General features: G+C 44.2%; 1 protein-coding gene across 5 annotated transcripts in view; it reads left to right on the top strand.

The window, feature by feature from the left end:
* Positions 1–11421, top strand: part of LOC109428028 (protein bark beetle) — a 64556-nt gene extending 53135 nt beyond the window's left edge. For 3 of the 5 annotated variants that reach the window (XM_062850008.1, XM_029872696.2, XM_062850009.1), the window contains exons 4-11: positions 93–6319; positions 6381–6592; positions 7056–7411; positions 7469–7594; positions 7879–7902; positions 8012–8480; positions 8542–8763; positions 9304–11421. In XM_062850008.1, coding sequence (XP_062705992.1) covers positions 93–6319; positions 6381–6592; positions 7056–7411; positions 7469–7594; positions 7879–7902; positions 8012–8480; positions 8542–8763; positions 9304–10353 — 8686 coding nt within the window. In that variant the 3' untranslated portion in view covers positions 10354–11421. Of the gene's footprint in view, positions 1–92; positions 6320–6380; positions 6593–7055; positions 7412–7468; positions 7595–7878; positions 7903–8011; positions 8481–8541; positions 8764–9165; positions 9186–9303 lie in introns of all 5 variants that reach the window. The other 2 variants (XM_062850011.1, XM_062850010.1) reach the window with 2 other exon arrangements.
* The last annotated feature ends 362 nt before the right edge of the window (positions 11422–11783 follow it).

An 11783-nucleotide genomic window follows, 5' to 3' on the forward strand; every position in this document is an offset into this window, starting at 1 on the left:
TTTGAAACTTTCTTCAGAAGAAAATGCAACTAATACTTATTATATTGAAAATTTATGTGTCTGTATCTAACATAAACCTATCTGCATTTCAGCTGGACTATCGCGGACTACGAAACCACCTGTCGACAGATGGGTTACAAAGGAGGTCGCTTCTGGAACTGGATGGACCGTTTGCAGAACTACGAACCACGGTTGCTGTACGAAGACCCTAAATGTGGGGGAACGGAAGCGTCGCTGTTCGACTGTTCCTGGGGAACCCGGCAGATTGGATCCGGCGTGTGTGATTACCACAGCGATATCGGGGTCCAGTGTTTGCCGTTGTTCGACCAGGTGACGCCCCATTGGCGAGGTATTCGGTTCGAGTACGCGGAAAGTAAGGAAAAGCTAGCGCACAACCACATTCTGTACGATTTCATTTCGCTGTCGGAGCTGAGGAACGTTGACATCGTACGAGCTGGTACTGGACGAGGAGGAAGTGCCGAAGCTGCTATTTCAGTGTTGGGGATCCCGCCTATTTTAGATCATGTCTTAGTTGATCATTCGTCGTACACCGGAATCAACGTCACGAAGCACGACGCAGCGTTCATGTTCAAGGACGTAACCGTACGGAGAAGTCGAGGTTTCGGGATATTTGTCAACTCCAGCTATGGATCCACGCTGCTGGACAGTGTGACTGTGAGTGAAAATGGTGCCGATGGAATCCGCTACGTTGGTCATGATCTCCGTGCCGACGAACGTACCGATCGCAGTAAGGTGTTCGACTTTTGTACTCTCACAACTACAGCTTGGCAGATATACCCACTGCAACTTTCCTTTGAGCAATCACCTTTCGCCTTATCGCAAAAGCAATGCGCTCAATCACTTACGACTGGTTACGGGTACGTCCTCACGTTCCACTTCGTTTACTTTGAGATGGCTCGCAACGAAAGTGCCGTCGTTCAAATCTACGATGGAATGTCAGAAAATGATCGATTACTGGCGTCATGGAACATACGAAACTCAACCCGACCTCAGAGTGTGACCACAACCCGAGAGAAAATGCACATAAAACTCCGTGCGGATCCCAGGAGTCGTGTTTTGGCACATTTCCGGATCACCGCCGGGGTCACGAAAGCGTACGATCTTAACGTGACGCAGGCAACGATCGTTGACAATGGAGGTCGCGGCATAGCCATCGACAATCTGCGATCGCAGGTACACGTGCACGCATCAACGATTTCGAACAATAAGCATGCCGCAGGTTTGCACGTTACTAGCGGTGCAGGTGATGTCAACGTAACCGATTCAAAGATTAGCTTCAACGTTGGTGATGGGATCAACATAACCTACTACGGAGGAAATCGGAACATTTCACGCAGCTCGTTGAGCTCCAATAAAGGTTACGGTTTTGCAGTCTGGCTGAATCAGACCACGAAAGATCGCCAGGAGTTTTTAGAGTTCAATCAAACGACAACCATCGAATATGCTAATATCATTAAGAATATGGAAATCGGTATTCTTCACGGGAACTACTGCGGTGATTCGTGGGTGAACATCACCGGAAACTGGTTCAACGACAGTACGCACAATGCAATCGACATACAATCGTGTTGGTTCGAGACAATAGAGAATCGGAAACTAAGACTGCAAATCGGACACAACAATTTCGAGCATTCAAATAAGATCGGGATCATTATAAGCCCCATTCTCAACATTGATGGCAAAATCGAGTACAATCAATTTCTGAAGGGCAGATACGGAGCTTTGTTGACCCGTAACAAGCCCTGGGAAGAATTCCGCCATCTCCCAGTTAGACTGATAGTTCAACACAACTACTTCATGTACAACAGAGGTATCTACGTTGCTTCCCTCGGGTTATCACCAAACACCGATAACAAAACGCAATGGTTGCTGTTTACCCGGAACTTTGTAAAAAATAACAAAATCAAGGAAGCTTTCGGACCGATGGAAGATGAAGGCGAAGGCTTCGGTGGTGAAGGACGGTTGAATCCTCGATCGCGAGTGGCTGCCCCAGTCGTCATCTCATCAAACAACGTAGATGTATTCCGCAACATAATTTCGAACTACGAATCGAATTATGAAGTTGGTTCACAGCTGTCCGATCAGAGCAAGGCCTTGAACGTCACATATAACTGGTTAGGATATCAGGAAGAGGAGAGAATCTACGAGCGGTTGTTCCATCGCAAGGATCGCTACGACCTCGCTAAAATCGAATACTTCCCTTATTTGCTGCACCATTCGAATCCGGGTACCCAGACCATTGCTCAGTTTGCGAAATTTGTGCCATTCTTCCACAAAGATGGAACTGATCGTGTCGGTGGGGAAGTCGATGGACAGGAGATTCTACCATCGGGTAGTTACACCGTGGAACGTGACATCAATGTGCGTCCAGGAGGAAAGCTGATTCTCAACCCCGGGGTTATTTTGAACTTCGCACCAAGTGTGGGAATGATGGTGACGGGGAAGTTGGAAGCCAGAGGACGGAAACCCGACGACATCATGTTCACGTTGAAGCGGGAAGCGGTGATGATGGAAAACGATACCACGGAAGCTATTATGATGGATCCTGAAATGATGATGGATATAGAAACCGAATCAATCGTCGATTTGGGACCTGTGGATCCTCTGATTCCTAAGGTTCCAGTGAGGCTGGTTGGCGGTGTAAGTGACCACGAGGGAAGGTTACAGGTCTACACGGAAGGCCAGTGGGGAACGGTATGCGACTATGGTTGGACCATAATCAACGCAGCGCTGGTATGTCATCAGCTGGGACTGGCTCTCAATCCTAAAGATTGGAGATTACAACGATCGGAGGTTCCAGGAGCGGGTACTTCGGAAAATGTTATTCTTTCGAATGTTCGTTGCACGGAGCATGATATTGACATTACGCAATGTCGAGCGGAGAAGTCTTCACAAGGAGATTTTGAGAACTCTTGCAGTCATGAAAATGACGTAGGCGTGAGGTGCTACGAAGGAGCTTGGGCAGGGCTGCGGTTTGGAGTATTGTCCGAAAGAGCTGATCTTCAGTATGTAACAATTGAAAAAGCTGGATTGTTTGATTATATGACCAATATGTTTAAGCCTGCACTTCAAATGGATCTGTCCCGGCATAATCTGGACAGTATTCGAGTTGTCGAAAATTTGCAGGATGGCTTGGGAGTGATTTACTCCGATATCTATGCTGGATCGGTAAACACCATTAAGAATTCCGAGTTCGCAGCGAATCGTGGAAACGGCATCAGCATCAAACAGTTGGGCTTAAAGATCCATGGGAGCATCATCAAGGACAACAGAGCATCAGGGATCAACCACGATGCGGTAATATCTGCTCTAGAGCAACGTGAAATAACCAGTTGGTTCAACATGGTACCAGATTTTAATGTAGATGATTCCGATTATAGACCGATCATGCTTCCGCGAGATGCGCAGAACATCGACATCGACCAGTGGCAGGTCAAACACATAATAACACTTCCCGTTCAAGATGAACCTGTTGAGAGAATAATTACGATTCGTTGTCAGCCAGGCTACGTGATCGGAATTCAGCTGTTGAACCCTATCGAGAACAGATCAACGGAAAACATCTGGATCTATGATTCGTTAGCTGGAAGCTCTAGTTCAGACATCTGGCAAGTCAAACGAGATGTATCGGTATTTCCACTTACTACTAGTAGCTATGGTGCCATACTTCAGTACAAAAGTGGTCACAACGCGATCGGAGGAGCAGTTCTAATCCTGCGCTCCATCCAAGCCCCAATACAGAACATCTATAACCGAATAGTTCGGGGACCGGTGCCAACTCTTCAAATAACGTCTACCAAGATTCAAAGGAATTTCCGCGGCATCACCGGAACTTATTACAATCGTTTTCTGGGAGAGCACAGTGAGCTTTATCTCCGAAAGGCAAACGAATCTATCAAATTGGTCAACTGTGAAATCAGTCACAATCGAGAGGAAGCCATGTTCATTAACTCCCCGTTTTGGGATGTCCACGAGAGCAACATCTCGGAGATTACGATCCACATCAACAACAGTATGATCCGTGACAACGGTCGAGGAATACGACAATTTTCCAAAGATCTGCGCTCGTCTAACAATCTGTTCCACTACGTCCTGCAGGATACAACCGTGGAAAGCAACTCCCTGGGTGGACTGGAACTGAGCCTACCGTACGTTTGGCAGTACAATGAGAACTTTACTCATTCGGTGTACTTGGGAAATGATACCTGGGTGCGCAATCGGAAGTTTGGAATCATCATCGATGGTCATTATGCGGTAGTTAACGTTTCGTCGAACATCTTCATGGACAATGTGTGCGCTCATGGGTTGATCGGGTTCAAAGGAATGGAGAAGAAGATGCGAATTGATAACAATCGAATCGTTAAAAACTCCGGGAAGTATTTGATTGAGTTCCGGTCGGACAGTCAGAGTGAAATTCTAGGTGAGATTCCGGCGATAGTGGCTTTCAATAACATTGAGGGCAACGAAAAGGTGGTTTCGACGCGTTCGGAAATGAGGAATTTCATACGAGGTGATCGAGGGAATGCCAAGGATCCGACGTGTGTAATCGGTTTCGGAGGTGTTCAGAAGGTGAGAATCTATCGGAATGTAATTTCGAACAACGAGCAGGATTACGATCTGATCGCTGGAATTAAATCTGCAAGGCTGAATAATTTCCTGGACGTTCGGGAGAACTGGTGGGGATCGCAAGACGAAGAGCACATCAAGACGCGTATTTTCGACTTTGACGATTGGAATAACCATGCTGAGGCACAGTACAAACCGTATCTGATTGAGGATAGTGTAGATGGAAGTGTTTCGGTGGTTCATTCGAAGAATAAATCCGTGGATTTGGATAACTTGGGTGGAAGAATTTTCGAGGATCTGTCTATTTTCCGGCGAGACCAACCATACGTAATCAAGGCGGATATAACAATAATGCCTGGAGTTACGATGAACATTTACCCGGGAGTTGTGATGGAGTTTGCGCCGAATGTTGGTATTTTGGCGTTGGGTACCTTGGTTGCTCGTGGTACACGTGACGGAGAAATCATCATGAAACCTATTCAAAGTGCTTCCGAGAATTTGAATCGTGTGGAACGATCGTTGGAGAACATGGTTAACTACGACTCTATCCGACTGTGCGCTAACAGGAACTGTTCAGGAAGTGATCAAGAGAACGACAGCATTCGAGAAGGCTTCTTGGAGTACTATAACCACACTACGCTTCAGTGGATTCCGATCTGCGATCGCCGGTTTACGGAAAGAAATGCACAGGTCGTATGTCGGGAGCTTGGATATGACCCACTGGATGTCTTTTTCGGACACGATCGTCGGATTGAGTTTCACACGAACTCGTTGACTCGCATTTGGTCTTGGGTAGAACCAATGGAATGCCACGGTGATGAATTGCGTTTGGAAGAATGCCCTGAGAGATTGAACGGTCAACTGTATGGACGGCGGCACGAATGTCAGTGGGATTCCGACTTTGTGTTCATCAGCTGTAATGGTGAACCAGAGGAAAGGAATTACTGGGGAGGAGTTAGATTTGCGAACCAGGACTTTGAAGCCAGTTTGTACGAGCATAGAATTCACGATGCGGTAACTCATTCAACTGCGAAGCCGGTGGAGAGTGTCATGGAGTTTGTGAAGCTGGATCGAGCAGGAATGCTGCATGGAGAGAAGTCGCCCTCGATTCAAACTATTTCCAAAAATCCCAGCATAAGCTTTGTGAGCATCAGAAATAGCGCACACCACGCAGTAAACCTTGTATCGCCGAGTGATGCGATCCACCTGAACTACTTATCGGTGTTCAAGGCACTGGGACAGGGCATCAACGCAATATCGTTGACGGGAGAAGGCCGAGAGAGCGATGAATCGAGTTACAATCCTTTGAAGGATTTGGATCTACCGTACAATCTGTTCTCGATGATCGACATCTGCGACACGAACAAGGAGATTACGCTGGAAGAACGAGTTCTGGTGTATTACAAGTACGACAATAATCCGGTTAATTGTGTGAAGATTTTCAAGAGCGCCTATCGCGTGAAACCACTTGGTTTCCGACTGTTGCAGTCGAACCTGTTCAACCACTCCAAGGAATATGGTCGTAGGGATATGATCCAGCTGATGGATGGTGATATCTACAACATTTCTGCGAAGACGATTGGAGTTATCGACGCCGATTCCGACAATCAGAAGAAGCTTTTCCGGACTTTCGAGTCTGCGCTGAGCGTTCGACTGATTGCCAGTGGAGCTCCGGCGAGACATGGGTTCATTGCTGAAGTTGTTACGTTGCCGATATCCGCCATTGGATTTAGTAAGTTTGTACACAATCAACCAGCAGGATAATGATAACTAACGAAACCATTTTATTGTAGATCGTGATGCTCAGCACAACATTTCGAATTCGGATATTCAGGAATGCGTCGGAGGTGGTCTGCATTATGTAACTGTAGGTGAGGTGTCACCAATTCTAACGCTGGAAAGAAACAGGTTTATTCGCAATTGTCGGCAGCTATATGGTAACTTTTCGTCCTGTGAGGCTACAATACGAGCAGATGTGCAGAACATGCAGTCGTTGCATTTCAGAGTAGGTTTTTAAAACTTAATCGCATTGTTTGCTATTAATCCTTTCCTTCCACGACTTTGAACGACTATGTATTACTAACCCAAGAAAGCTTTTCCAAAGAAAAAAGTGATGGACCAAAATTTATTGCAAATTGGGACAAATTTTCAAAAGCAATGTAAACAAATTTAGTTGTAAATCAGCAGTATTTTGATTGTTTATCAATAGTTCCACTATTGAAAGAAGTAGCTGGGAGTTGGGTTTACGTAATGAGATTACGATCATATTTCAAAATCATGTTCATCTAATTCCGTTTGTCTCGATTTCGTCGAAAATCAATAGTTCTCTAGCGTGGAAGATAGAGGGTTAAAAGTACATAGAATAAATTCTAAAATGAACACATTTTCTAAAACAAAAACTTAATTTTGTTGAAATGTAAACGGACGAGAAAGGCCAGTTTGAAAAACACAGGATTTATTTATTACAGAATAATCTCATCCAAGAAAACCAGGGAGGATTATCAATCCGAGCAGATTCCCGAGGATCAGCAACATCGCTTCGAGGGTGGATTCACAATAATCTGTTCGTCAAAAATCGAAACCGGCCGGCCCTCTATGTGGAAGGCCGGCAGTCGTCTCCTTATCAGGAAGTAACCGTTCACAACAACTACATAACGCAAAACGATGCTGCATTCAAGGACGTGGTTGTGTTACGGCAGGTGGTTTCAAATTTTAGCTACAACTATGTGCACAGCAACAAGGGTGGTAGGATCATAGAGGTATCCGGATTTGATAGGGTTCGTCTTCCGATCTATCAGACGACTTCACATAATGGATTCTACGAGTATGATCTCACATTGAGCATTGAAGTAATGTAAAATTAACGATCTGTTCTTTGTAGTAACGTGGCAACGGATTGGAGTGGAAGAGCAACGATCGTGGCAGGAACAGCAGGTCAACACTACGTGGATAACATTTTCGCTAACCCGGATAATGACTACGAAATGATCACGGTGAATCGTTCCATGTAAGTACGACTGAAAACTAGTAAATTGGGTAGAGCACTTGTTATATAAGCTTAGCACTAATATCTTAAGTAAAATTAATTTGATTAATTCATTTGTTTCCGAAATCAAGGTAAGATACTAATTCATTTGGGGTCATAGATGTTAAACATTATGTATTCAAATGTATTAAACTCTAAGCGTAATCCGGTTCGAACGAGTCATTCAAAATTTGCATGCTTTATTCTTTCTATTTCCCATATTCAAACTAACTCCTCTGCATGACGCCGACATGTTGTACTTGCAGATTTGACTTCCAGTTCTGGAATAGGTAGGTGTAGATATGTTCTCCTTGGTAGAATAAGTTCTCTGTATTTTGTAGCTTGAAAAATGAGCATTTGTGTTTGGTATAAGTATCTAATAACTGTTCACCTATTTAGTACCCTGGACGTGTGGAAAACCAAAATCGACGCAACCCTCAACTACTGGAGCTACAACGAAACCCTAGCCGTTGGATCGCGTATTCGCGATCGCTTCGATGACCCCCAACTGCTGGAAGTCCAGTACCTACCGCTGCACATGAACAACCTAACGGTCCTGAATGGGAAATGTCCACCAGGTTGGACCTTACTGATCGATACCTGCTACATGTACGTTGGTGCTCCGATGAGTTTCCGCGAGGCTCGTGACTTCTGCCGTTCGGATAATGCTTCGCTGCCGTTCATCCACGGAGACTACAATGCACTGTGGTTCTTCCTGGAGCAACAGTCCCGCTATCTGCGCTCGGCCGAAAAGGTTTGGGTTCAAGATCCCAACTACATCGATCAGTGCACTTCGTTCATTTATCGGAACGTGGAGATCGAGGAGTGCTACGAACGGCATGCGTTCCTGTGTGAAATCGATCCTAAGGTTGGTATTTTACTAATTGCAAAGTCGTGTGAAGTAACCTAACGTCCATCTCGCATTTTAGGTGGAAATTGATCCTCTGTTCTGGAAGGCGGATGCCGTAGCGATTGGAATGATTTCAGCGTTGGTATTCGTGCTAATGCTGCTATGTTGTCTTTGTGTGTGCTGGGTTTACAAATCGCGCTACCGACAAACGCAAAGGTTGCAGCGGCGGAACAGTATTCGGCAGAGCTTACGTAGCCTCAACAGTATCGATCCTCAGGGATCGATTCGTAGGAGAAATTTCGTAAGTACATGGTCATGCTGATTGTGGTTTTGTTTATTTTTTATTATCATCGTGAAATTATTTAGTCATTACATGGAGGTAGGGTAGAGCTGTTTTTTATTATTTTTTTTTAATTTTTGATAATGTCAGCTACAGATTCGATTAATTGTTCTTAACTTCAGAAAAAGCTTTGAATAATGTACATTAACAGAGTTTATCGAACTTGTCGGATATAATTGAAGCTTGACCTCTATAAAAAAGCAGGTTTATGGAGAATGTAAAGTTGCCTGTGAAAGTGTCTTTAAATTATTATGTAAATATCGTTTTGTCAAAAATTGTAAACTCACTTAGAAAAACCTCATATTTATCCCTTGATTCTAATAAAACAAAAAAATCGTTATTGTTTGCTTATCACTACACCAGCCTACGGATGTATAAAGATTGTAAGTGCACCTCGATCTACTAACACGTTCCTATGTAATATTTACAATTGTGATGTTTCATGAACCAACCATTCACCTAGGTGATACCCTAATTTAATCTTATCGATCATACCAACAGGTTGTCTCTCGCTCAACGGACACACTGAAGTCGGTCACCACTGGAACTACAGACTACAAAAAGATGGCCTCCAATGGTTCAATTGAATCCGTTGACAAGAGTGTCCTCAGCTCGGAGACCAACTACGACATGTACGATAAGCAGCAGTACAGCAACGAATACACGGATCAACTGAAGAGCCAAATGGGATACTCTGATGGCACTACCAACGGAACAGCCGATTTCATGCAGCATTCTGGCGACAGTCCGCCCCGAACCAAGGTTTACGGCCTGCCCGACTACAGTTCCCATGGAGGAAGCACCGCTTTCGAACTTGCATTTAGAAACGAGGGTTTCCGAGATAACTCTACCACTTACTCAGGGGTTACCAGGAACAATTCCATCAACACAGCCATCAACGAGGATACGCCTATCATACATCATCAGGGTGACAACGACGAAAATGGACCAGATTTCTACGGCAATTCAAGTACTTTACCGATGCGAATCAAAGGTGACAATCTGTCGTTCCTAAATGAACTCAAAAATCGCCTACCAGAATATGAACCACTGCCCTCCAATGGACACAGTAGTTTTCTACCAGCTCCTCCAGAGCCACCCTCAACCAACGCATCACAGCTAAGCGCTAGTACACTGCCATACGATCAGAAGATCGATCGCCTAAACTTCAGTTCGCCTCACGAGTACCAACAGCCGTCGATTCAGGTTCGAAGGCCAGAACCATCAACGCCCAGCATCGACGCTCGGGAGATTCGACGTCCCGATTCGTACATGAGGGCGGTCAAAAAATACGCCACTCCGGGACGTGAGCGGGAATCCATCATCCCTCCGCCACGTGTCGACAGCAACGGCAGCCGTAGACCAAAGACTGTTTACGAGGCGTCCGCTGAACAGGAACAGCAACGCACCGCTCCACAACGGAGCAATTACGCCAGGTCCCGTTCCGAGGCCCTGCTCGAAACTAACTTTGACGAAGCATTGCCACCGATGACGGACATGCTCAGTTCGGATAGTCGCAGCTATTCCCAACCACTCGAGACTGCTATGTAAGAAATCGAAAATTAAAAAAAAAAATCACGCTAAAATGTACAGAGAAAGATTTATACGTATAGAAACAATTACATAAAATCGAATCCATCGAATAGAAAAGTTTACATTAAATTTCGTTCTAGTTGAGTCGATTTCGATCGAAGCTTCCACAGCGGAAGCTTTGCAGCGTTGAAGCATAAAAAATAGAAACGGTTAGGACTATAGTATGGTGAGCTTTTCTCAGCGAAAGCACTATTGAGGTGGAAAGCTGCCCAGCATGAAACCGAAAACCGGGAGGTGTATCCGTACTCTGATGTGCATTAGTCGAACTCAAGTGTCTTTGCTTGCTTTAGCATTCCATATACATAAGTACTTGTACATACCTATGGCATGAAGGAGTCAGTGAAAGCGAAACGAAACGAACCAGGCACAATATGTGATCGCCGTCGTGATAGCGTAACATACGTCTATGTAATGTTGTAGGAATATTGTACTATCGATAAGATTATGCGCGAGTTATTTACAAATAGGAAAAAGTCAGCAGCTCACATCACAATCGAATCAACTCATGTGGTCGGCGCAAACAAAACAGCTTTGTAATTTTCAGACGGTTTTTATATGTTTTATACCTAGCTACTATATGGCAGTAGATCGAAGGAATGTGTCTGAAACATGTGCAAGTCGTGATAGCATATCGATCATTTTGTATTTTCTAAACAGGGAACTGCCTCCCTTAAATCCATTTGTACAATCAAAACTGAATCAACGTGTTTATGCATGGATACGGAGGTAATACCACCTTTCAGAACAAAAAAAGACGATAATCAAATGTAGGTGATATCAAATTCAATCTGTTATCGTTGAAGTCGCTTAGAGTTTATTTCCATATATTTTAGCAGTTTAGAACGATAGCTTTGTGTTGTACCGTCCAATGAAAAAGTAGTGTATTTATTTTTCGTTTATGTATCCAGTTATTATACATGAATGGCAAACGATGTAAAATAATATAATTCGAGACACAAAATGTATTGTTAAGTTGTTAGACTATGTACGAGAAAGATGCGCAATAAATTGTAATACTTAAAAAAACACGTGTTCACGTATTGGGTGAAGATAAAAGTCCTGCTTCTTCCAGTATTATTTCTAAGTGTTGCATTCGAAGTTTCTTCATAAATTGTACAAGGAGTTTTGTTTCATTTATAGCAAAACAGTGTCCAAAATTTGTTTTACACTTAATCCCCTCAGATCATGCCTTTCGTGCTTTCTTCGCACAACGCTTTTTTGTTGTCTACCGATTCAGTATTAAACACCACTTTAGTAACTTTTTCGCTACATTTCGGACACTTTCGTAGACTGCTCATCCAACGACACCACGGGTAAAGTACCTTGGAGTTAACAAACTTCCCTGGAAACCTTGAGTTTAGTTTGAAGAATCGGACAACATTGGCGTA

This window comes from Aedes albopictus, chromosome 2 (genome assembly GCF_035046485.1).
Source record: "Aedes albopictus strain Foshan chromosome 2, AalbF5, whole genome shotgun sequence".
NCBI classification, from domain to species: domain Eukaryota; kingdom Metazoa; phylum Arthropoda; class Insecta; order Diptera; family Culicidae; genus Aedes; species Aedes albopictus.